This window comes from Thalassophryne amazonica, chromosome 7, assembly GCF_902500255.1.
Source record: "Thalassophryne amazonica chromosome 7, fThaAma1.1, whole genome shotgun sequence".
NCBI lineage: Eukaryota > Metazoa > Chordata > Actinopteri > Batrachoidiformes > Batrachoididae > Thalassophryne > Thalassophryne amazonica.
Genome location: NC_047109.1, coordinates 28,249,665 through 28,276,018, shown reverse-complemented (window position 1 = coordinate 28,276,018; position 26,354 = coordinate 28,249,665). Strand labels below are relative to the sequence as shown.

General features: G+C 41.2%; 1 protein-coding gene across 1 annotated transcript in view; it reads left to right on the top strand.

Annotated features, from left to right (window-relative positions):
* The window catches only part of LOC117513733 (adhesion G protein-coupled receptor B1-like), a 712,829-nt gene that overhangs the window by 612,153 nt on the left and 74,322 nt on the right, over window positions 1-26,354 (top strand). The window contains 5 exon segments of the mRNA XM_034173969.1: window positions 222-325; window positions 13,515-13,617; window positions 13,861-14,011; window positions 15,584-15,653; window positions 17,251-17,317. Of these exon segments, the coding sequence (XP_034029860.1) occupies window positions 222-325; window positions 13,515-13,617; window positions 13,861-14,011; window positions 15,584-15,653; window positions 17,251-17,317 (495 nt within the window).

Below are 26,354 nucleotides of genomic sequence, written 5' to 3'. Positions count from 1 at the left end.
TTAAGAACAGTCACAGATTTCTGAGTGTGAGACATGTATTTGTCTAGAACATTGTTTAAGGATATGATCTATGAACAGAAATATGATGAAACGCTGAGCAGGATGCAAGGGAGTGTGATTTGTTCTCTGAGGGTTAATGAACATTGCGTCAGCAGAAGACAGTTGACTACAGTGATGACTTTGTAACATTTAATAACTGTCTGTTGTCTTTATTTTTACAGAACATGGATAAAACACAGCTCCCATCTGTGACACTGATCGTGGGCTGTGGAGTGTCCTCGTTGACGCTGCTGCTGCTCATCATTATCTACGTGTCTGTCTGGAGGTAACAAAAAGCATCATGGGAAACATTAGCATTATGGCTGCACAAATATAAAACTACATCAAATGCTTTGTTACTCAAAGTTAAATCATGCTGAGTCTGAGGCGCAAGAGGCACGAAGTACAACAAATAAAACAAAGTGCACAATTTGAGATTGCAGTGTCATTATGGGTCAAAACAGGCTCGTGGAGAATGTAGCTGAACGTGAGGTGCAGAATTTTCTCAAACAAGAGATACCAAAGAAACTTGTAGCTGCACAGACCTAACTTAGAATTAGAGGGTAATTATACCTGACCTGCAATGCAGATGATGGCATATTTATTTTAAATTCAGTGTTTACTAGTGCAGTGCCTGTAGGAAGTTTGTAGTCCTACAGAAAATTGGGAGTTTAAGTAGATTTGTATAGGTCCTTTTTATTTTTTTCAAAAACTATATGGATTTCATTCATATGTTTTTACATCAGACATGCTTGAACCCTCGTGCGCATGCGTGAGTTTTCCACGCCTGTCGGTGATGTCATTCGCCTGTGAGCACTCCTTGTGGGAGGAGTCGTCCAGCCCCTCGTCGGAATTCCTTTGTCTGAGAAGTTGCTGAGAGACTGGCGCTTTGTTTGATCAAAATTTTTTCTAAAACCTGTGAGGCTCATCGAAGTGGACACGGTTCGAAAAAATAAGCTGGTTTTCGGTGAAAAGTTTAACGGCTGATGAGAGATTTTGAGGTGATACTGTCGCTTTAAGGACTCCCCACGGTGCGAGACATCGCGCGGCGCTCTCAGGCGCCGTCGTCAGCCTGTTTCAAGCTGAAAACCTCCACATTTCAGGCTCTATTGATCCAGGACGTCGTGAGAGAACAGAGAAGTTTCAGAAGAAGTCGGTTTCAGCATTTTATCCGGATATTCCACTGTTAAATGAGATTTTTTTTTAATGAAAGACGTGCGGACGGATCGCAGCGTCGGCTCGCAGCCGCTGCGACGCTCTGCCACAGGAAAAACACCTCTGTTGGAAGCCTTAAGGACAAGTTGGAACAGCTGTTAAACAATTTCTCATATACTTACTCCACTGAAAGCCATCAAACGTTGCCTGGATTTTACAAATGGTTATCAACACGGAGGTGTTTTTCCTGTGCCACCGCACCACGCCGGCTGCGTCACGACGCGCGGACGCACGTCTTTCATTAAAAAAATCTCCTTTAACAGTGGAATATCCGGATAAAATGCTGAAACCGACTTCTTCTGAAACTCCTCTGTTCTCTCACGACGTCCTGGATCAATAGAGCCTGAAATGTGGAGGTTTTCAGCTTGAAACAGGCTGATGACGGCGCCTGGGAGCGCTGCGCGACATCTCGCACCGTGGGAAGTCCTTAAAGCGACAGTATCACCTCAAAATCTCTCATCAGCCGTTAAAATTTTCACCGAAAACCAGCTTAATTTTTCGAACCGTGTCCACTTCGATGTGCCTTACAGGTTTAGAAAAAAATTTGATCAAACAAAGCGCCAGTCTCTCAGCAACTTCTCAGACAAAGGAATTCCGACGAGGGGCTGGACGACTCCTCCCACAAGGAGTGCTCACAGGCGAATGACGTCACCGACAGGCGTGGAAAAACTCACGCATGCGCACGAGGGTTCAAGCATGTCTGACGTAAAAACATATGAATGAAATCCATATAGTTTTTGAAAAAAATAAAAAGGACTTGTACTTTATTGACAGCCCTCGTATGAGGCTGTGCTTGAAGGTGGGATGTAGAAAGAGCTGTACTTACTCTTACATAGTTTTAACAGACATAATGTACATCAGTTAAGACATGGTTGACATGGAGATACAAAGAGACATGCAAATGCAGTTATTTCAAGCAAAATGATTGACATTCATCTGAAATGTTCAGACATATATACACACATAGAGATATAGGAAGGAATAAACACAGTTAGTGCACATGAAGCACACAAATATGGATGTGAATACAGTAGTTATCGGTAATATAAGTCAGGGACATTTAGGTTTGTTTTGAAATGTGTGGATTGATTGATAGCTATAGTGTTTTCATATACGAGGTCTGTGATGAAAAAAGCGGTCCTTTTTATTTTTTTCAAAAAATAAATGGATTTGATTCATATGTTTTTACGTCAGACAAGCTTGAACCCTCGTGCGCATGCGTGAGTTTTTTCACGCGTGTCGGTGATGTCATTCGCCTGTGGGCAGGCCTTGAGTGAGAAGTGCTCCACCCCGCCCATCGGAATCTCTTTGTCTGAATAACCGCTGCGGACGGCACGCCTTGCTTTATCAACATTTTTTCTGGACCTGTGAGGGATATCCGAGTGGACACTATTCAAGAAATTAAGCTGGTTTTCGGTGAAAAGTTTAACGGCTGATGAGAGATTATGGGGTGTTTCTGTCGCTGTAAGGACTTCCCACGGAGCGGGACGTCACGCAGCGCTTCCAGGCGCCGTCGTCGGCCTGTTTCGACCTGAAAACATTCTAATTTAAGGCTTAATTCACCCAGGACGTCGTGAGAGAACAGAGAAGATTCAGAAGAGGCCGGCATGAGGACTTTATGCGGACATTCCACTGTTTAAGGACATTTTTTAATGAAAGACGTGCGCGCAAATTCGCCGAGTCGTTTCCGTGACGACTCGGCAAATCTGTGTGCGCCGCGACAGGAAAAACACCTCCGTGTTGAAAACCATTTGTAAAATTCAGGCGGCTTTTGATGGCTTTCAACAAGTGAGTAACTGAGAAATTGTTTAACAGCTTGGGCATGTTCCAACTTGCCCATTAAGGTTTCCAACAGAGGTGTTTTTCCTGTCGCGACCCCCCGCGGTCGGGTCCGGCCCGACATGCGACTCTGCCCGCACGTTCTTTCATTACAAAATGTCCGTTAACAATGGAATGTCCGAATAAACTCCTCATGTCAACTTCTTCTGAAAGTTCTCTGTTATCTGACGACCTAGTGGGTCAACAGAGCCTGAAATGTGGAAGTTTTCAACTTGAAACGGCGAGACGCTGCCGCCTCGAAGCGCAGATCGCCGTCAGGCCCCGTGGGCCGTCCTTATGGTGACACTACCAGACCAAAATCTCTCATCAGCCGTTAAAATTTTTACCGAAAACCAGCTGAATTTATCGAATGGTGTCCACTCAGTTGTGCCTTACAGGTTTTGAAAAAATTTTTATCAAACAAAGCAGCAGTCTCTGAGCCATTCCTAAACAATGAAAAAACGACGAGAGGGTGGGCCACTCCTCACTCAAAGACTGCCCACAGGCGAATGACGTAACCGACAGGCCTGAAAAATCTCTCGCATGCCCACGAGGGTTCAAGCGTGTCTGATGTAATCACACGTGATTCAAATCCATATGGTTTTTGAAAAAAATAATAAGGTCCGTTACTTTTATCACAGACCTCGTATTTTGGCATTTAGCAAGGACACAGTAGGGAGTTGAACCCCATTCCACTCATGTGAAAGTGGCTACTGTCATTGATGATTAATTTCACACTGTTCAAAGTTATTATCATTAACTATCTAACTTGGTAGGAGTTAGCGATAAAGGAAGGTAACATTTCTTAAGGTGCCTTGATACTTGCACGCATTTTGGCTCTGTACTCCCGCACAGTTCTTCGTGACAATGCCACCCGCTGTGTTCCCAGCTGGATGCTGCGCTTTGTACCACTGGATGCTGCATATAAAAGATAATTATATTGTAGTGGATTATTCATTTTCTCTCAGAGTTTGACTATTGAAACACTTCTAATCATTTCTGGAATCATAGAAGACAGTTCCAGCTACTGCTTCTCTCTCTCTCTCCTGCGCTTCATGATGTGGAGAACGCATTTGGAATAGTCTGAAAGCTAATAATTTGTCATATTTATATTGTAATAGCTTGGTAAAACAGTTGTATGTTCATTCCTTCTCATGAGCAGCATGAGAAGCATGCACTCACACAGTGTTTTTTAATTGTTTGTGCAATGTTCATGTGAAGTTCACATAATTCATGACAGAGATTTTGAACATTTCAAAATTTTCTTTGCACACTTGCACGAACCCGTGCACAGTTAACGAATTTATAACTAATTTACTCTCCTGCACGGCAGACTGTGTATGAGAGTGTGGATCTAAATCGTGCAAGTGTCAAGGCACCTTTAGTGTGTTTTGTAAAGATAACCACAAACTAATTTCATGCTTTCTTAAATTCAAATGAAACAAAATATTAGTTATTGCATTAAGTGTTGAAGCTTTAAGAAGAATAGTACAAGGATACAGACATTATTAGTGTGTGTGTATGTGTGTGTTTTGGGTGGGTGGGGGGTGGCATCGATGGGGTGGGTTGCAATTGCACTCAAAACCTATAATAGAAGTGAGGACATGCAAACAGAATGGCAACATTTCATTGTGAATATAAATTGCACCACTTTACAGCCAATTAAACAGAAATCTGGCTTAAGCCCCTTTCACACTGGGCCTGCTTCAAGTTGCGTCATGCGGCGTAATGACGACGCCACGTTGATGCAACCTAGTGCTGAGTTGATGCAGCTCAACACCATGAGAGACACAAAGGGCGAAGCGAAATAGATGGCAAAAATTAAACAGGTTTAATTTTTTTCTGCGTCGAGCACAGGACGCAGAAAGGAAGTAGTTTTCGCACAGGTTGAGGCAACTTAATGGTACTTAACATGACTGGATGCAACACCCATACAATATAACGTTACCCAACGCCAATTTATGATTCCTGCTGTGCTCCATTGTTGCCAAGCTGTAAATCACGTAGGATTGTTGTCAAACGTTTTATACCGTGTACACAATGCTCATTGCAGTCTGACTGCAGCTCATCGTGCTCACCTCCTCAAATTCTCTCACGATTGTGTTAAATAAAGTCCATAAAAGTCCTGCTCACAGACTGATTACCAGAGACAGGACATGTCCACATCCAGTATAACTCCGGACATCTCCACGTTCACTCATGGACAGTTCACGCACTTGCGCGTGTGCGAACGCCGACTGCAGCTCCGTGGTCACAGGAAGAAATATAAACTATAACAGAAATCAGAGTGCAGACCTGCAGTGTGCACAAGAAGAAATATAAACTAGAAGAGAAATTGGAGCGCACACAGTCTGGCTCCTCTGAACTCTCTTCAAGCTTCTGACCCCCTACTGCGCACAACTGACAGACATTCCTGCACTATTAGATACGTAGCTAATGTAACTTGAAGCAGGCCCGGTGTGAAAGGGGCTTTAAACTGTGTTAACACTTGCACAACTTTGATCATCGTGACGATCCCACCCTCTATGTTCCTAGCTGGACACTGTGATTTGTTCCACTAGATGCCTTGCGTTGTCCGCTGGACACTGCGTTTATAAAGTAATTATTTTGTAGCAAATTAATCATTTTCTCTCTGAGTTGGCCTCTAATCGCTTCCAGAATCACAGGGAACTGTTCCAGCTGCCGCTTTGCTCTTTCTCTCTGTCTCTCTCTCTCTCTCGCTCTCTCTCTCTCTCTCGCTCTCTGTCTCTCTCGCACATGCTTATGAGGTGGAGAACACATTTGGAACCATCTAAAAAGGTAATTATTTGTAATGTTTATCATATAATAGCTTGCTAAAACAGTTGCATGTTCATTCTTTCTTGTGAGCAGCTGTAAAAGTACGTTTATCATACAGTAGATTTAACATCTTGTTATAATTGTTCAGATGAGCTGCGCTGTGATGTGGTGCGCTGACGCAATCACAGTGAATGGTTTGTTCACTTGAAGTTCACATAATTGATGTGTGATGGAGATTTTGAACATTTCAAAATTTTCTTTGCGCACGTGCACGAAGCCGTACACAGTTTACAATGGTTTGCAACGAGCATGAGACTAGTTTACTCTCCTGCACGGCAGAGTGTGTGCAAGTGTGTGGATCAAAGTCGTGCAAGTGTCAGGGCAGCTTATGTCTTCAATGTTTTCCTAATTTAAGCTAACTCTAAGCAGTGATCTGGAAATTATGTAGGGTAGAACCAACATCTAAAAACAGACCATTTTAGTTTATGAGACCAGTGTTTATTTGTCAGAGGTAGATAAGGACAGAATTAACTGCTAATGCATTATTTCAAATGGTAGGCTAATTGTCTTGACATGCTAGCAATAGATAGCAAGTGAAATCACAGGGAAAAGAATGGTCAGTTGTCTCAAAAGGACTGTGATAAAGCAACGCGAATTGGCTATCCACAACGCCATGCTCTAAAATCTCCAGGAGTATCAATGAACACTGCACAAATGCACTACTTTGAATGGTAAAGATGTACACATGAATATAAAGTTAATAGCCCATTTACAGATGAGATTACTGAGAGATGGAGGCGTCCACAGTAGGTGACTTCAAAATAAAGGTTTTGAAAATAAAGTCCAAAAAACCTCTTTAAAAGAAATGTTTAAAAAAATCCCCAAACAAAACTTCATAATAAAGAATGCAGACCACGTTGCCATGCACAAGCCATATCCGAATGTCCAATCCAATCCAAGTCCAATCTGACAAACAGTCAGATAGATATGCAATCCACACACACATATGCATCTTGCTTCATAGATAGATTGTGGAGCATCTGATCAATACTGATAACTACTTGTAGTCCACTTGGATCCATTCAGGTATATGACACACTTTTAAGACCTGAATGCCAGAAAGGCTTCTCACTCTGACTAGGGAATGGAAGTGAAACATTTTCATCAGTATTGATGCCAGAATGGATTATTTATAAATCCAATTCCTTATCAATTCCCTTACTGGTTCCTGAACGAATTGTCTGCATGGAATAATGTAGAGTGACACAGGTTTTCAGCATCACTGCAGCCATTTCCCTTGTTGTTTGACATGGAGTTTGACATCAGAGAACTAACACTGAACTGTCAGAAAAACGTCCCTGCACTGATACGAGGAACTGTTAACATCTAAGTTATACAGTTTTGATGCATAGAAAAGTTTGGAACAAGCTGTTCTTCATACCTATCTGTAATGCTGAAAATCTAAATGAATAAATAAAATAAATGTTAAGATAACAGAAGTCTGTTTTACCTGTAAATATGTAACCCTCTGGAGTCTAGTGTATATTTGGGTGATTTTGACTACTTTTGGTTTTAACTTCATAAAACCCCAATTCCAATGAAGTTGGGACCTTGTGTGAAATGTAAATAAAAACAGAATACAATGATTTGCAAAAACTCTTCAACCTATATTCAATTGAATACACCACAAAAACAAGATAGTTAATGTTCAAACTGATAAACTTTATTTTTTGTGTGCAAATATTTGCTCATTTTGAAATAGATACCTGCAACACGTTTCAAAAAAAGCAGGGACAGTGGTATGTTTACCACTGTGTTACATCACCTTTCCTTCCAACAACTCTCATTAAGCATTTGGGAACTGAGGACACTAGTTGTTGAAGCCTTGTAGGTAGAATTCTTTCCCATTCTTGCTTGATGTACAACTTCAGTTGTTCAGCAGTCCAGGGTCTAGTACCCGCACTCTTTTACTACAAAGCCACGCTGTTGTAACACGTGGCTTGGCAATCTGAATGGTCTTTTTCCTGTTTTGTCGGATGACACGAAGTCCATGATTTCCAAAATCAATTTGAAATGTGGACTCATCAGACCACAGCACACTTTTCCACTTTGTGTCCATCCATTTCAGATGAGCTCAGGCCCAGAGAAGGCGGCGGTGTTTCTGGATTGTTGATGTATGGTTTTCGCTTTGCATGGTAGAGTTTTAACTTGTACTTGTAGATGTAGCGACAAACTGTGTTAACTGACAGTGGTTTTCTGAAGTGTTCCTGAGCCCACGTGGATGTCGGTTTTTAATGCAGTGCCGCCTGAGGGATCGAAGGCCACGGGCATTCAGTGTTGGATTTCGGCCTTGCCACTTACGTGTAGAAAGTTCTCCAGATTGTCTGAGTATTCTGATTATATTATGGACTGTAGATGATGGAATCCCTAAATTCCTTGCAATTGAACGTTGAGAAACATTGTTCTTAAACTGTTGGACTATTTGTTTTCATGCAGTTGTTCACAAAGTGGTAATCCTCGCCCCGTCTTTGCTTGGGGATGCTCCTTTTATACCCAGTCATGACACTCACCTGTTTCCAATTAACCTGTTCACCTGTGGAATGTTCCTGTACCAAACAGGTGTTCTTTGAGCATTCATCAACTTTCCCAGTCTTTCGTTGCCAGTGTCCCAAATGATTTGAAACATGTGGCAGGCATCCATTTCAAAATGAGCAGATACTTGCACAAAAACAATAAAGTTTATCAGTTTGAACATTAAATGTCTTGTCTTTGTGGTGTATTCAATTGAATATAGGTTGAAGAGGACTTGCAAATCATTGTATTCTGTTTTTATTTACATTTTACACAACGTCCCAACTTTATTGGAATTGGGGTTGTGTGTCACATGACATGGATTATTTGTCCCATTGTTGCATTTAGTGTGCAATTTGGTTCCATTTAGAGTGCAATTTGGTTCATACGTTTGGTACCATTGTACGCTTCTGCTGTGGCAATCCCGAATGGGAGCAGCCAAAAGAAAAAGAAGAAGAAAAGAAGAGCACTCTTCCACCACCAGCACCTTCACACTTGTGTGAGCATACGCACACTCCACGCACGCTCACACTAGCGGGACAGTGCTTAGCTTTAAAACAAGCATGGCAGAGTTTTGAAAGAGCTAATTGACAGTGCTAGTTCTTCTAACGCACACACACACACACACACACACACACACAAATCCACTCCGCTGTATGGATGGGTATCCAGAACCGGTTCCTTTCGGGTAACGTTAAGAAATGATTCGATGCACTGACATCAATAAGCTTTTTGCTTAATGATTTCCTTATCGGTCCTTCAGAGTGGCTGTTGTTTTGGGGGGTGTTTGTCAGGAAAAGATAGTTTCTCTACATTGATTACAGACCTGCAGTGGGTCTGTAATCAACTTTTCTGCAGCGCGGCTTTGCTTTGAACCTTGAACCAATCGAAGCAGTGATTCGCAGATCGAAGCAGTGCTTCGATCTATGATTCGTGTATTTTTTATTTCGCTTTATCCTAATTTTTCCACGCTAAAACCCTGAAGAGCATATGTCTGTGAGTAATATTTAATATTTTTATGTTAAACCGACCTGTTATGGTCTTCTGAAACAGTTGATAGATGTATTTTATAATTTAAAAATGGGTCCAATGCTAACGCGCTAGCATGTTTATGGCATTTTCAGTGTTAAAGTTAGTATTAAGCTGTTCGCATCAGCACGTTTGTGTTTATTTGTTTTCTGTATAATTAATGGCTCAGTGTTTGTTGAAAGAGTCAAATTGTAATTTTTTTAATTTATTTTTATTCATATATTAATAATAATAGCAACAACAATAATAGTCTACATAATAGACAACAATAGTCAATAATAATAGATTAATAATGTTACAATACAGTTTTAGAGAAAGAGACAACAAGAACCAAATGAAATAAAACACAACAGAAAAGATAAAACCATCTAACAATGAAAATAAATAAATACATAGAAATAAATAACTTTTCTGTGAACACATAGTGACTCTTACACCTCAACTTCATCCCTGTTATATTTAAGTTTAATAACAATTTGTTTCAGTCAAACCATATTTTCAATTTGTTAATTTCTTCAGTGATTTCCTCCAGAACTATCTGCCAAGCTAGAAAACTGCTGCATCCTAGTAAGAGCAGAATACTACTGGAATGAATTTGAATAAGGAAAGTTGGCTTTTTTTTCTCACCTAAATGGATGCTGCACTCACTGCAGTTTATTGTCTGGAATAGTCCCAGATTGCATTTCAGAGCTTCTAGAATTGAAACATTTTCGTGCAGGAGGTGTTGGGGGTAATTTTGGGTTTCAGCTCTTTTTGTTTTTCACCACTTTCATCCCTGAATATGTCAATCGTGAGTCACTCCTCCGTTCTGTTCACACAGCTCCAAATGCTGTGCAGCTCTCTGCCGAGTCAAGTTAGAATGATAGAGTCCTGTCGGAATTAATACATTTAAAGCAAAATGCCGTTTAAATCAAATGACACCTTTTTCCAAACATTGCAATACAAACAAACTGCAATCAATCAAAATGTTTTTTCCTCCCAAAATGAGACGTCCTGCGTTGATGTGCAGCCAGCTGAGCTCAGCGCAGAGGTATGGAGAGACATTTATGCCAAAATGTCTGAAAGGAAATGCTTTTGACAAATCTACAGATTTTATTTATTTTTATTTATGTCCAGAGATTAAGGATCTAGTGACTAATTTAAAATGTTGTTGACATAGAAAACCCGTAAAGCCTACTTTTAGTACACAGAAAATTCACAAGGGGTATCGATAAGGAATCAGATCGATAAGCGGAATCGATATTGGCATCGATATCGATAAAATTTTATCAATACCCATCCCTACCACTGTAGCTGTCTGGAGGCATGAACAGCTGTCGGATGAAAAGCTGAGAACCTGATGTGATTTTTTGCTGGACTGTTGAACTACACCAAGAGTTGTTAGGATGAAAAGCTGATGTGAAAAGCAGAAAGTTCATGTTGGACTTTAGCAGCAGTGGAACACCAACATGAAAGTCCCTTTTCTGTTGTTTCTAAATTAATAAAATATCAAATGACAAGGATCTATTTTAGCCGTTATATAATACAAATAATGAATGTTTTTACATTCTTTCAATGGAACGAATATTTAATTCAGTGAAAGCTTCCTTGAATGGTATGTTCCAGCTTTCACCTCATGAAATATTCGTACCATTGAACTCATAAACATTCATTATTAGTATATTAGCATCAGACATTGCGTCTGTTGTAATGTGACATGACACCCAACAATTCATGCTGTTTCCAGACCATCAGGTTGTTTGTCACATATGCATTAATTGCTCAAGTCAGCTCGATAACCTACTACTAAAAAGTCCAAGAATGTGTTGAGACTGCCATCCACAAATGTCTAGTCTTTTCCAAACACACAGCTGTTAGACCGGATAAAAGGCTCCAACTGTTAATTCTGCTTGATATGGAAGAGGGATGGGTGAGAGGAAGAGGGTCAGCCAGAGTAGCCAAAATGGAAAGCACTGAAACATTACTTGAAAAAAATAATTTACGGCAGCTTTGTGTGTTTCAAATGATGTAACATCATTGCCAGCATATTTATAAATGTCCTTTATGTTGTCACAGATGTTAAAGCAGTGCATCCACTCAAGGGCATTGAGTCAAAGGCTTATGATGACATCAAACATGGCTACCATGGAAGGGGGTCATAATAATGTACAACCCCTGGCAAAAATTATGGAATCACCGGCCTCGGAGGATGTTCATTCAGTTGTTTAATTTTGGTGAAAAAAAGCAGATCACAGACATGACACAAAACTAAAGTCATTTCAAATGGCAACTTTCTGGCTTTAAGAAACACTGTAAGAAATCAGGAAAAAAAAATTGTGGCAGTCAGTAACGGTTACTTTTTTAGACCAAGCAGAGGGAAAAAAAAATATGGAATCACTCAATTCTGAGGAAAAAATTATGGAATCATGAAAAACAAAAGAACGCTCCAACACATCACTAGTATTTTGTTGCACCACCTCTGGCTTTTATAACAGCTTGCAGTCTCTGAGGCATGGACTTAATGAGTGACAAACAGTACTCTTCATCAATCTGGCTCCAACTTTCTCTGATTGCTGTTGCCAGATCAGCTTTGCAGGTTGGAGCCTTGTCATGGACCATTTTCTTCAACTTCCACCAAGGATTTTCAATTGGATTAAGATCCGGACTATTTGCAGGCCATGACATTGACCCTATGTGTCTTTTTGCAAGGAATGTTTTCACAGTTTTTGCTCTATGGCAAGATGCATTATCATCTTGAAAAATGATTTCATCATCCCCAAACATCCTTTCAATTGATGGGATAAGAAAAGTGTCCAAAATATCAACGTAAACTTGTGCATTTATTGATGATGTAATGACAGCCATCTCCCCAGTGCCTTTACCTGACATGCGGCCCCATATCATCAATGACTGTGGAAATTTACATGTTCTCTTCAGGCAGTCATCTTTATAAATCTCACTGGAACGGCACCAAACAAAAGTTCCAGCATCATCATCTTGCCCAGTGCAGATTCGAGATTCATCACTGAATATGACTTTCATCCAGTCAGCCACAGTCCACAATTGCTTTTCCTTAGCCCATTGTAACCTTGTTTTTTCTGTTTAGGTGTTAATGATGGCTTTGGTTTAGCTTTTCTGTATGTAAATCCAATTTCCTTTAAGCGGTTTCTTACAGTTCGGTCACAGACGTTGACTCCAGTTTCCTCCCATTCGTTCCTCATTTGTTTTGTTGTGCATTTTCGATTTTTGAGACATATTGCTTTAAGTTTTCTGTCTTGACGCTTTGATGTCTTCCTTGGTCTACCAGTATGTTTGCCTTTAACAACCTTCCCATGTTGTTTGTATTTGGTCCAGAGTTTAGACACAGCTGACTGTGAACAACCAACATCTTTTGCAACATTGCGTGATGATTTACCCTCTTTTAAGAGTTTGATAATCCTCTCCTTTGTTTCAACTGACATCTCTTGTATTGGAGCCATGATTCATGTCAGTCCACTTGGTGCAACAGCGCTCCAAGGTGTGATCACTCCATTTTAGATGCAGACTAACAAGCAGATCTGATTTGATGCAGGTGTTAGTTTTGGGGATGAAAATTTACAGGGTGATTCCATAATTTATTCCTCAGAATTGAGTGATTCCATATTTTTTTCCCTCTGCTTGGTCTAAAGAAGTAACCGTTACTGACTGCCACAATTATTTTTCCTGATTTCTTATAGTGTTTCTTAAAGCCAGAAAGTTGCCATTTGAAATGACTTTAGTTTTGTGTCATGTCTGTGATCTGCTTTTTTTTCTACAAAATTAAAAAACTGAATGAACATCGTCCGAGGCTGGTGATTCCATAATTTTTGCCAGGGGTTGTATTCACTGCAGAACAGACAGAAGTGTAGGCAGTAGTGAAGATAAGGTGGTGTGTGAGGCCATTAAAACGTCTTGACAAGTGGACACAGAAGTTTCTTCGAAATGATTTTGTCATGGCCTTTAGCCTAAGGTTGTGTCTCACCTGACCTATTGGCTACGCTGTACCCACAGTTTCTGGTTTTAGACTAAAAAAAAAAAAACATGCTTTCTGTCTCATTGTTCTGCAGGTACATTCGGTCGGAGCGCTCAGTTATCCTCATTAACTTCTGCCTCTCCATCATCTCCTCCAATGCCCTTATTCTTATTGGACAGACACAGACAAGAAATAAGGTAACAGCCAATCAGGACCTCTATCTCACTCTGACATCTTGTCTTTTACTGGAATAAGACGACTGTACTAGTTCATTGATGATAGACAGCATTATTTCCAAATGGTTAATTCCAAAAATGAAAAAAAATGGTTTGTATATATTTTTTCATCTGCATTTGTAGTTGCTGAGGATCAGTTATTTATTTGTTGTATCTCCAGTAATTGTTATGCTTCATTTTTGTTTGTGTTTGCTGTTGTTGCAGATCTTATGCACGCTGATAGCAGCGTTTCTTCACTTCTTCTTCCTCTCCTCATTCTGTTGGGTTCTGACGGAGGCGTGGCAGTCTTACATGGCAGTGACTGGCCGCCTCAGGAATCGCATCATACGCAAACGCTTCCTGTGCCTCGGCTGGGGTGCACCTTCCTTCTACTCTCAGTCAACTATTCAGTCCATTACAGTCAGATCCACATGTATTACAGTGACACAATTTTTTGTTTTTTGTAATTGTCCTTTCGTGCGCCAACACAACAGAGTTAAACTGAAAAAAAACCCCATTACATTCACGATTAAGTATTCTGAGAGGGCATGATAATTAAATCAATCACTTTCACAGCCAAGTTTCTTTTGATACAACAGAGGATAGATATATCAAATAAATTTTACAGTTGAACATTTCCAAGTTACTAAATGTGTCTTTGTCTTAATTGATGTCAGTCGTTAAGAAATACAAACATTATGGTGCGATATGGTAAATCTGACTTGGAGTAGGCAGTTCTCAAAACTGAGTGAATGTGTAAGGAGGAGACTAGTGAGGGAAGCCACCAAGACAGATATTAAAGGAGTTATAAACTTCTGTGACTGTGACTGGAGAAAATGTGCAAATTATGTATATCTGTTGCATCAGCTTTAGGGTGGAGCATAGCAGAGAGGGATTTACATACACAAAAACACATTCAGTCCAGGCTCCAGTGTGTCTCATGTCAAAATGAAGCCGTGTTTCAGCATTATTTGTCAGATCCAGCACATCAATAACATTAAGGCTATATATATTGAAAGTTGAAGATCCACGCCTGCTGAAACTAACGTTTTACAAAGAGTGTGCTTGTTTGTTTGTGAGGCAGACACACAGGAGGAGTGTGGCTGTCTGTGCTCTGAGCAGGTTAAACTGCTCTACCAATCAACATATGTCAGGGTCAGTTTGTCACTAAACCAAACGATGCGCCTCGTAAAACGTAAGAGAGTCCCATTAACCTTGTCACTGCAGAAGGGACACGGTGACAAAATATGATATGCTGCTGTGTCTACAGTTATACACTCTTTAAAAAAAAAGAATGCACTGCTCAACTTAAAAAAAAATAGCAACAATTTGCATGGATATATATTTTTTTTTTATTTCAGTGTAGCCAATCCTGTGTACATGTCATCAGTTAAGCAGTTTATTTTACTTGATATGCTTTGTCCTCTACAATATTATTTAAGTTGAACCAACTTAATTAAAAGATTTTGGTATTAGGAAGCCACTAGATTATTTGATTTAAGCTATTTGAGCATATTTATTTTACCTCCATTCGACTCAAATGCCCTTGCAAGTTGTTACCTTAATTTTGTAGTTTATTTTACTTTTTTGAACCAATTTCACAAAAATCAGAACAAATTGCATGTTACATTTCCAATTTTACAATCCAACTGTTCATTTAAAGCCATCAACTTTTATACAACTGTTTTTATTTTAACTATGAACAGTATTGTACCAGCATCTTGTAAATCGAACTTGAACATGCAAAAACATTATTTTTTCATGCTGAAAATACTCTTCAAGTTGTGACATAAACTAACCCCATGAAGCATTTTTTTTAGAATGTCCAGAAACACCCCTCGCCCCCGCACACACCCTCTCAAAAACAAACAAATAATAGCAAGTGATCAGTATATCACTGCATTCTAGTACCGATATATTTATACATATACATTTATGTTTCTCCCAGGTCTCCCTGCACTAGTCGTGGCGATCTCAGTGGGATTCACAAAGGCAAAAGGATATGGCACACCAAGCTAGTGAGAATTCTCTTCTTCTACCCTGATGAGGCCCTCTTTACACTTAGTGCGAATTTGGTCGAATTGTCCATAAAGTGCGCATGAAGCAGGAATCGCATGCAAAACATGTAAAATCGTACCTGCCTCTAATGTCTTGTACACTTGTTGCTACAACTATTTTCTCACACCAGCAGCTGAAAGGGACCTGAGTGTGCCCTGTGCGAGCCCATCGAACCCTCTCGATAGGTGTCGGCCAATTTCCAGATGACACACATGAACGTTTAACACCGCTCATTTGGCACTTAGAAAATGTGTAGCCATTCACACTATCATCACAAAAACAGTCAGCAGACAATCATTGTCGAGCTGGATGTGAAATTTGTCTAAGTGCCCCACGACTGTGGAGTTGCCGAGTGCACATGTGGCGTGCCAGAGTGTCGGCTGCCCCTACAACACATGTGTGTGCCCCTCCCTCTCCCCCCAACATGTGCATGCGTGTGGTTCGCGCATCCCCAGCAGGCGAAGCACCTCTCATCTGATCACAGAGTGACACCTTGGTCTGTGCGCTGAATGGACGAGGTGTGGCAGCTGTTGACAACTCTGGTCCTGGACATCAGAGCCACAGAACACACACTGTATTTTGCCAGACACACGCATGCGTGTGTTTGCTGTCCTTGAAATACATAAAAATATATATCGCTTTTGTGATGGGCTGGAGAGCGCACACCATCACTTCATGTGGACATGCAGCAGGCGATCTGAACATCATGCTTGTCTGACAGGATGGTGAGCGGTGCACCGCAGGACCATATGACAGGCCAACAGTATGAGAAATAGGCCACTACAGTCACATATCAGCAGAAATATGCCGTACCAAATGCCGTTTGGTCAGTTATCACAGCGTTTTTGTTCTTTTTTAGAAAATACGTTTAGCTGCTTATTGATTTTAGCCATTTCACGCTCCTGTTATAAGACAGTGATTGTAGTGCAATGGTAAAGTTTCCATATGGTAATCAGAGCATGCGGGTTCAAATCCCGTGAGTGGCATTTTTTTTTAACCAGGGTTATTTAACCGTGGGGTTCTGTATTGTGTCCTCTTTTATGCATTATTTACATCAAACCAGTGATATTCACTGATTATATAGCTGGTTTTTATTTTATTTTCCTCCACATCTGCGGCGCGATGTGGTGCACCTCGTGCCATGGAACACGCAGCTGCTCGCACAGTGTTCCTGCTCAAAAAACACCGTCGTGTGCACGAACTGTCGCACCGGAATCATGCACGCCTGCCCGTCGGCTCGATGTTTTGTGGTTTGCTCATACAAGCTGTTTTGCCGTGAGTTGCCCTGAGTTGTACATATTCACACTATGTGTGAAGGGGCCCTGATGTGATGTTGTACAAGCATAATCATTCTGCAACTGTTCTAAAGAGATATCTGTGTGTTTGTGGGATGTGCCGTGTATTTAACCTCTCTCTTTCTGTGTCATCATTCACCGTTCTCATTCTTGACATGCATTCCCTCCACACTCACACCTCTTTCTGTTCTTCATTCATTTAAAATTCTCCATATTTCTGATCTCCATCTCGCTGCATCTCTTTTCTGTCCTCCTCTTGTAGCTGCTGGCTGTCTCTGGAAGGAGGTCTTCTCTATGCATTTGTTGGACCTGCAGCAGCTGTTGTCTTGGTATTTCTTCTTTCCTCTTTGCCCATTTTGGTTTGGCACAGAATCCTTTTCCACTCAGTATTTTGTATAATATCAATTTAGGTCAGGATTTGCAGTTGTAATAACCACCTCTATGTTCCACCTTTATGGCCCTGTCACACATAACATGAAGCTGGGCAAAAGAAGCAGGAACCAGCCGAAAAAATGCAAAAAAAACAAACAAACAAACAAACAAAAAATTGGGGAGCCGCGAAAAATTCCACCTGCTCTCGGAAGGGATGCATGGTCAGACAGGTGTGAACAATTATGTGGCAACGGTTTAGTGTATGCTCATGGTGCGTGCATGAACACAGTGCAAGCACATGGAAAGGTGCACCCACACAGTAATGGAGCAATGAGATGCTGGACATATGTACATAAATGAAAGAAAATGTGTAAGCACAAAATTAATGACAGCAGAGATTCAGAATGTTGTGTTTAAATGTAAGACAAAATCTGTTCTCACTGCAAAAAAAAACAAAAAAACACAGCAATTTCGAATATTTAATTCATGTGCGCACAATACAAGAATGTGCCTCCTCCTAGACATACACCAGGAAGTGATGAACTGACATGAACACTTTTTCTTCCTTTTATTTTTGCCATCAATGATCTGATGCGCTCGTATCATGTACACATCAATCAATCAATCAATTTTTTTTATATAGCGCCAAATCACAACAAACAGTTGCCCCAAGGCACCTTATATTGTAAGGCAAGGCCATGCAATAATTATGTAAAACCCCAACCGTCAAAACGACCCCCTGTGAGCAAGCACTTGGCTACAGTGGGAAGGAAAAACTCCCTTTTAACAGGAAGAACCCTCCAGCAGAACCAGGCTCAGGGAGGGGCAGTCTTCTGCTGGGACTGGTTGGGGCTGAGGGAGAGAACCAGGAAAAGGACATGCTGTGGAGGGGAGCAGAGATCGATCACTAATGATTAAATGCAGAGTGGTGCATATAGAGCAAAAAGAGAAAGAAACAGTGCATCATGGGAACCCCCCAGCAGTCTACGTCTATAGCAGCATAACTAAGGGATGGCTCATGTGTAACATCTAGTTACACATGAGCCAGCTCCACGTGTCCAGTGTGCACTGAAGCACTGGTGACCATGTTGCAAAGATGATATGTGTTTTTATTTATTACAGTGTAAAAGAGACCCCACCGATGCACACACCTCGTGGTGGCGTCTTGTGACATGATATTTTGCATCACATGATATGTGTTCTCCAGCTTTGAGTAGCAATGACACAGTGGTCAAGTGCAGCTTTGACTGCATGGTCATCACCGTGTGTGCTAAGCCATGGTTGGGGCAGCCCAGTTTGTTTTTATTTCTCCCCATGTCAGACACGCGTGTAGTACCGTGCCTTGCACATGCACTGAAGAAAAATTGGAGTAATATTTACTTGAAAAAACCTAGAAAAAATTTTTTTTTGTTCACTCAGAAATTCCAAGTAAATTTTACAAGGGGAATTCTGAAGTAACTTGGATATATTACTTTTACCAGCAATTATCAACTGAATATTTTCATTGAATTTTACTGTCTTTATTCATAAAAAGTAAAAAATTACAATTTTTCAGCTGTTCCCCTGGTTTTCACTCAAGGTTGCCACAGCAGATCCAATTTGGAGCTGCATGTTAATTTGGCACAAATTCTACACTGGATGCCCTTCCTGACGCACCTCCACATTACATGTGGCAGGGGTGAGGTTTGAACCGGGAAACAACTACACTGAAGTCAAGTGCACTAACCGCTTGGCCACCACTCCTGCACTGAGTTTTAAGTCCCTTTGGCTGCCCTTGTTTTCACTCAGAGTCGCCACAGCAGATCTTGGATCATTAGTTCATGAAGGTGTTCACTATAAAACAACCATCGATGCATCTTGATGCATCTTTTTTCTAAATTTCTGTTGTCTCACTGTCTGACAAATTTAAATATTTTTAATAATCCGTAGTAGGCAGAGGTGTGGCCACATGGTTAGTGCACTTGGTTTCAGTCCAAAAGGTTCCCGGTTCAAACCCCACCCGTGCCGCATTTCTCCACGTAATGTGGAGGTCCATCAGGAAGGGCATCCAGTGTAGAATTTGTGCCAAATCAACATGTAAATCCAAATTGGATCTGCTGTGACAACCTTGAGTGAAAACAAGGAGAACAGCTGAAAAATTTTACTTTTTATGAATAAAGACAGAGTAAAATTCAATGAAAATATTCAGTTGATAATTGCTGGTAAATGATACTTGAGTTATTCTTTTAGAAAACTAATATATACAAGTAAAATTTATTTAAGAATTCTCCTTGTACAATTTACTTGCAATTTCTGAGTGAAAAAATCTTTCCTAGGTTTTTTCAAGTAAATATCACTCCAAATTTTTTTCCATTGTGGATGATTGGAGCACGTGACAATATGTGTTCCCCAGCTTTGCATTGTGGTCAGCTGCGATGTGGAGCAGTGCAAGCTGCAGGTCCGCATCACTCGCCGTGGCCGGTGGTTAGCTCCCTCCCTGCATGATTTCGAGTGTCATCCATCCCATGATGTGATTACATGTCAACAATGTCCCCATGACAAATGCATAACTGATGTGCATGTGTGCGTGTCTGACCATGTCAATCAATACATGATCGACATGCGACATGCCCTCTTCTCACATGAATGGGCTCACTGTCACTGTACACTGTACCCGTGTACACAGCTCAGTGGTCAGCTATGATGTGGAGCAGCAAAGCGCTCACATGAATGGTTGCGTGTCATGTGAGGCGTAGTGGGCTGGTGAGCTGTTTTTATTTTTCACCATGTCAAAAGAACCTGCAGATACGTACATGTGCATGGCAGTGGCGTGTTGTGAAGAAGTGCTGTTCTTCATGGCACAATATCACTTCTCCAGCTTTGAGTAGCGATGACAGTGGTCAAATGCAACATGGCTCACCTTGGTGAACACCTGTGTGATCATCTGACGGCTTTGGTGTGCCTGTGTGCGCTGACATCTGCGCCTGGGCCATGATCATCAGTGATTGCGTGTCACGTCACGTGGGTATCTGGTCAGCTAGCATGCTGGCACTGTAGCATGCATGTGGGATTGGGATATACCATTGTGTTCCACAGCTCTCAGCTGTTCTATCATGGACTTGACAGCCATCCAGCTGTGCGTGCTGTGCTAACAGTGATCATCCTGCACTGCAGCCACCGTGCGAGCCTTTGCAACCTCAGCCACACCTTGATAGGCTTGTGGTTTTGGAGGTGATGGTCTAGTGGTTAAAGCATTCAAATCCCAGCCTGACCGGAAATTCTAAGGGCCCTCGAGCAAGGTCCTTAATCCCTAGTTGCTCCTAATGTGTAGTGAGTACCTAGTATGGCAGCACCCTCACATCAGGGTGAATGTGAGGCATTATTTGTAAAGCTCTTTGAGCATCTGATGCAGATGGAAAAGCGCTGTATAAATGCAGTCCATTTACCATTTAGAAGACTGTGGTGTGGGGGGGGGGCACACTCACACACCATCTGTGTTGCGGGGGGACACACACCGCACACATGCATGCCATTTGAGGTGCTGGGGGGGCACTATTTTGCTTGGTAATGGCACACTCCTGTGGTACTTAGAAAATGTGCGGCCATTCACACATCTAGTTCAAACGTGGTCTACCTACACTCATACACATTTTCGTGCTGCCAACGTGAATGGCTCCACCTTTTCTAAGTGCCCTGCGAGTGGTGTTGGATGTTCGTGGGTGGAACCTGGACTTCAGCTGACCCCAGCCGAGAGTAGGTCCAATGGCTACTCCTACGGCATTTGACGACCTTCCACCGCTGATGTGAAGGCTGCTTCGATGGCATCATTCAGCCACAGTTCGACATGGACAATGATTTCGTGCAGCTGCTTGACCACGGCACGATATGTCCAACCTGCATACATGATGCCGTTCAAATGCTCCGAACACAATCAGATGCCAGTGTGACCTCATCTCGCCTGCTGTTTGAATGGATTTCCAGCATGAGTGGCACACAAATATACGTAGAAGCATGTCTCGTGCCTGAAAGAATGCAGTGACTGCTGTATGAGGCGTTCGAGTGTGGCTCAGATTTCCCACAAGTGCCATTTGAATCCTCTTCGTGCACCATTCTGTCTCACTCGTGTTAGGTGTGAAGGGCCCCTTAATACAGTCATATTTGGAAGAGAATTTCAGTCATCAGTTAGACATACACTGAAATAAGAAAAGCTGAAAAAATTACTTTTACTGCTTGTGCACAAATTAATTAAAATTGTCCAAATCAAGTTAAAACAGTGGTGTAAATATTTCTTCATTGTTTTACTGAATTCATTTATTTGGTACCAATTGTTGCCAATACCACTTTTTTGGAGGTTGGTCATGTTTACTCTTTCTGTGTGTGTGTGTTTGTGTGTGCGCGTGTGTGTTGCTGTGAAGCCCTTCACAAATGCTGCTAAAATCTATTTAACTCATGATGGGAGACTTTACCATTTCATATAATAGTTAATGGAGTGCTTTAATAAGGAATGACAATTGCAGCAAATACGTGGAGTAACTGGCAACACCACAATATTAAATTATGAAAAGAAATGTTAAAATGAAACTGCATTACTGCTTTTTCCTTCAGTATACAATTTTTAAAAAACAAAATTTTGAATAATGGTATTTACGTAACTAATCAGTGTATGTGTTAAGACCATCAACCTTTTGCTATTTTCACTGTTGTAAATATATAATATTATTTACCAGTATAGTAAAACCATCTTATAACAGTTTGTATACAGCACTGTAAAAAACATTTTAAGCACTGTTGTGTTTCTGTATGTGTGATTTTATATTTGCATTTCTTCAGTAACTGTTCGAAATAAGACCAAATATGAAATTCCCAAATGGTCCCTTACAATATATGTGATAGACAATGTTGTCTATTGTCCTAAATAAATATTACATTTAAGAAAGTAACACACCTATAGTTTTACAGGCCAATAAATCGAAAGGTGCACAATCCCTGATGATGGTCAGTGAAAATGAATGAGATTTTTTTGTAAAACCATAAGATTGTTCACTCAAAATAGTTCCATTTTAAAGAATTATCACATGCTTTAATGCCTTTAAAGGATAATGTTCATGATCTTCAATTATTTTAAAATGAGAGTTTTCTTCATTATTTGTCCTTGCCTCTCTGGTTTAGTAATGCTATTTTGCTATTTTGCCAAAGATTTTTGCACAGTACAACACTCTTTGCTGTTTGAATTTTCCTTAAAAGTTTTTATAAAATGAAAATAAATATTTGAATTTCATTTAAAGGTCAAAATAAAGAATGAAAAATAGCCATTTCCTATCACAAAAGGCATACAATAAAAATAAACGATTTTCCTTTAACAGACATTCAAGAAGACAAAACAGGGAAACCACTGGTGTGTGATTGTCTGACTAGAGCTGGATCTCATAAATCACTCAGTGCGTGTGGTTTAATGTTTGTCCTGAACTCTGGCCTGACATGCATCATCCAGTAATCCTTTGAAGTGTATGTACACCAGCATCCTCATCATGATGTCACACTGTGTCCACAGACTGTGGGTTCTCCTTCAGCCTAAAAATTACTCTTTTTTTTTGAAGGCTGGCTGCAGGATTAGCACTTAGCTGCGATAAAAAATCTTGCTAAATTTGGAAATGGAAGAAAGTAAGTAAGCTTTATTTATATAGCACTTTTCACAGACCAAGGTCACAAAGTGCTTCACACAATATAAATAGACAATAAAAACAACACATACAAATATAGAACAATAAAATAAATTGACACTAAAATGCCAGTTTAAAAAAATGTGTCTTTAGTTGCTGTCTAAAAACATCCACAGAATCCAGTGAGCGAAGAGAACAGGGAAGCTCATTCCAGAGGCGAGGTGCCACAGTTTTAAAAGATCTGTCCCCTCGAGTTTTAAAACAAGTTCGGGGAACCATCAGCAGGTTCTGATTGGAAGACCTTAAACTCCTGCTGGAAACATAAGGCTGGATCAGGTCCTTAATGTATTCCGGTGCCTGCCCATGTAGAGCTCTAAAGGTCAGCACGAAGATTTTGTAATTTATCCTGTAAAAAACAGGGAGCCAATGTAAAGACTTGAGGACAGGAGTAATATGCATTCTCCTGTGGGCGCGGGTAAGAAGTCGTGCAGCAGAATTTTGCACTACCTGCAGGCGGGCCAGCTCTTTCTTACTGAGGCATGTAAAGAGACTGTTACAATAATCAAGTCGTGAAGAAACAAATGCATGCACAATCATCTCTAGCTCATTAAAAGCCACCATTTTGCGTAATTTGGAAATGTTTCGAATTTGGAAAAAACAGTTCTTAACGAGCTGCCTGGTGTGATGTTCCAAAGACATCCCTCCATCCAAAATGACACCCAGGTTACGCAGGCTGCCTTTAACAGAGCTGCTCAGATTATCAAGGTGATTCTTAATGACAGACATAGCACTATCTGGAGCTACAATCAATGTCTCAGTCTTATTAGAATTCAACTGCAGGCTGTTTTCAGTAAGCCATTCTGTAATTTTAGTGAGAACTAATGAGAGAACAAATTTTCTGTGCTTCAGTTGTCTTAAAAGACAATCAGTTGCCTTCCACTGATGGGTGTCATGAAGGGGATGGAGGCAAAATCTAGAGCTTTATCTACTGGAAAGACAAAACCAATCAAAAGCACCAGGGGTTTTGTCTCTGGAGGGTGGCAAATGATCATTGTCAACTGGTTATGAGTGCTCCACTGGACAGTGACATCCAGGTCCAAACCGGCTCATGCAGGTGAGCTCCTGTTGACGAACATTTTATGAGGCTCACACGTAGGCATTCTTTGGATGTTCTGTCTATTGGCTCAGCCTACGCACTGAAAGCTTCACGACTGCCCCAGAGGTGGCTCTGTGCTATTCATGGTTGAATTCTGTAGGATCAGTGCCACTGACAGGGCTGACAGCGAGGGCTGCTTCAGTTACCTTGGATCTGGTAACCATTGAGAAAATGGTTCAATGCTCTTGACTCATCAAAAAGTTATACCCCATCACACTAGAGCATGAATTGCATGAATGTTGTTTGCATGTTAATTTGAATGACATTCGTGCAATTTGTGCTGTATTCTAAGTGCACTTGAACGCCTCGTACAGCATTCCTACAGCAGTTGGCACATTCGTGTGTTGCTCATACTAGAAAACATACGAATGGCAGTGGAGTCAGTCGTAGTGCATTCTTACTGCCATAGGAATGGACATTTGAACATAATTTGTATAATTCAACCTGCAGTTGAGCTGCATTCAATCTGCAGCACGAATTGCACGAATGCCGTATGAATTGACAGTTGAATGACGTGTGCGATTTGTGCTGAACTTGAGCTATATTTGAATTCCTTGGTCAGCATTCGTGTGGCACCCTAAGTGCCACAAAAATGCAAAATTGGCAGGGGAATATTCATACAGCGGTCGAACTGGCATCCGAAATGGCAACTTACCAGCATAAGGACCAGTCCAATCATGTAGGCATATCTCGATTGTGCCCCCAATAATTCACCCCATCCCCACCATCCTGTTCGGTGTGCAAAGGGAATATTGTAATATGCAAAGTCTTTGACACCCAGTCACCATGTGCACTAGACGTGAACGCAATCGCACGGAATAGGGAGTCACAGCAAGTCAGCACATCTCTGTGATGCATTGACTTGCACTGTGGCCATGTGGACGGGGTCGAACAGCCATGACATGATAGTACAGATGAATCCTATGACACATGAGGTGGACTGACAATGGATGTGGGATTACATGATCATTCTGGATGTTATACTGTGATCACAGGCGCTGAGTCAGCAAGTCAGTGTGTGTCAGAGCCAGCTGCCCAAGCTGTCACTGTGACGCTGAGCATCATGTGCTGTGTTTGACTGTGACATAAAACAAGTTTAAAAGACAAGAAAATAAAGGATGACAGGTTGTGTCTCTGCCCCCACTGAGGAAGAGGAGTCTTTGGAGGGTGAAAAGAGGGGCCAACTGGGCTCTGTACTCCAAACGTGCACATGCTGACGCACACACACAAATACATACAGCTTGGCTCCCACTGGAGTGGAGCACACGATCGGTGTTAACACATGCTTAAAGGGAAAAATTCATTACTGACAAAACAGGCTGGTGTGGCTGTTTCGTTTTATTTTTTATTTTTGAAATTTTCACAGAGAAGGGCTGCATAAAAGCAGTGCCCCATTTTTGGATTTGAGGATGCAAAGAGCGCAGTGTTTGGTTGCTTTGCAGTGGTTGATGGTGGTGATGCTTGCAATTTGTTTGTTTTTTCCCCCCATAAATCTGGCACAACTGTGTAGCTATATATATGACAATTCTCCGCCCTTCCGTTAGCTAGTGGGATATCTTCACCAAATGTCACCAGCAGCTTTAATAGCTCCAGGTTCCCATCAATGATGGACTGGTGGAGCGCTAGCTTTCCTTCTGGGCAGAAGGAGTTGATGTTCAATTTGCAGTTTGTCATGTTCTGCAGCAAGGAGTGCAGCTCCTTGGTGTTGCCTTTCTTCACCACTTCTTGGAAAACCAGCTCAGCTGGCAGCTCAGCTGGAAGGTGTTGGACAAAGTAATCCTGCCTGCGCAGGTGGGTTAAGACCAGTCTTTAATACCTCTAATATGATGCGAGAGCAACACCCAGCAGTGTGGTAGGGCAAGTCTTCAAAAGAGCGGACCACAGCACTCGCCCTGCCATAAAACCATTCCCCCCCCCAGGCTTGCTTTCCACTTGACCTCGGTTGCCAGCGTTGTGAGGTTTTGTGCTGTGTTCTTTTTTGTTTCTTGTCTTTTTTATTTTATTCTGTTTTTATTATTTTGTGAGGGAAAGTATACGTCCGCATCGGGTATTCAACCTGGATTTGGGTGCTGCTGCACTCTTATGGGCCTTTCACACTGAATACGTCAGATGCGTCAAATGCGTAAAAAATCAGTCTAAAAAGCATTATTTTCAATGAGACGCGTTGCGTTTTAGATGCGTCAGATGCGTCGCGTCAAA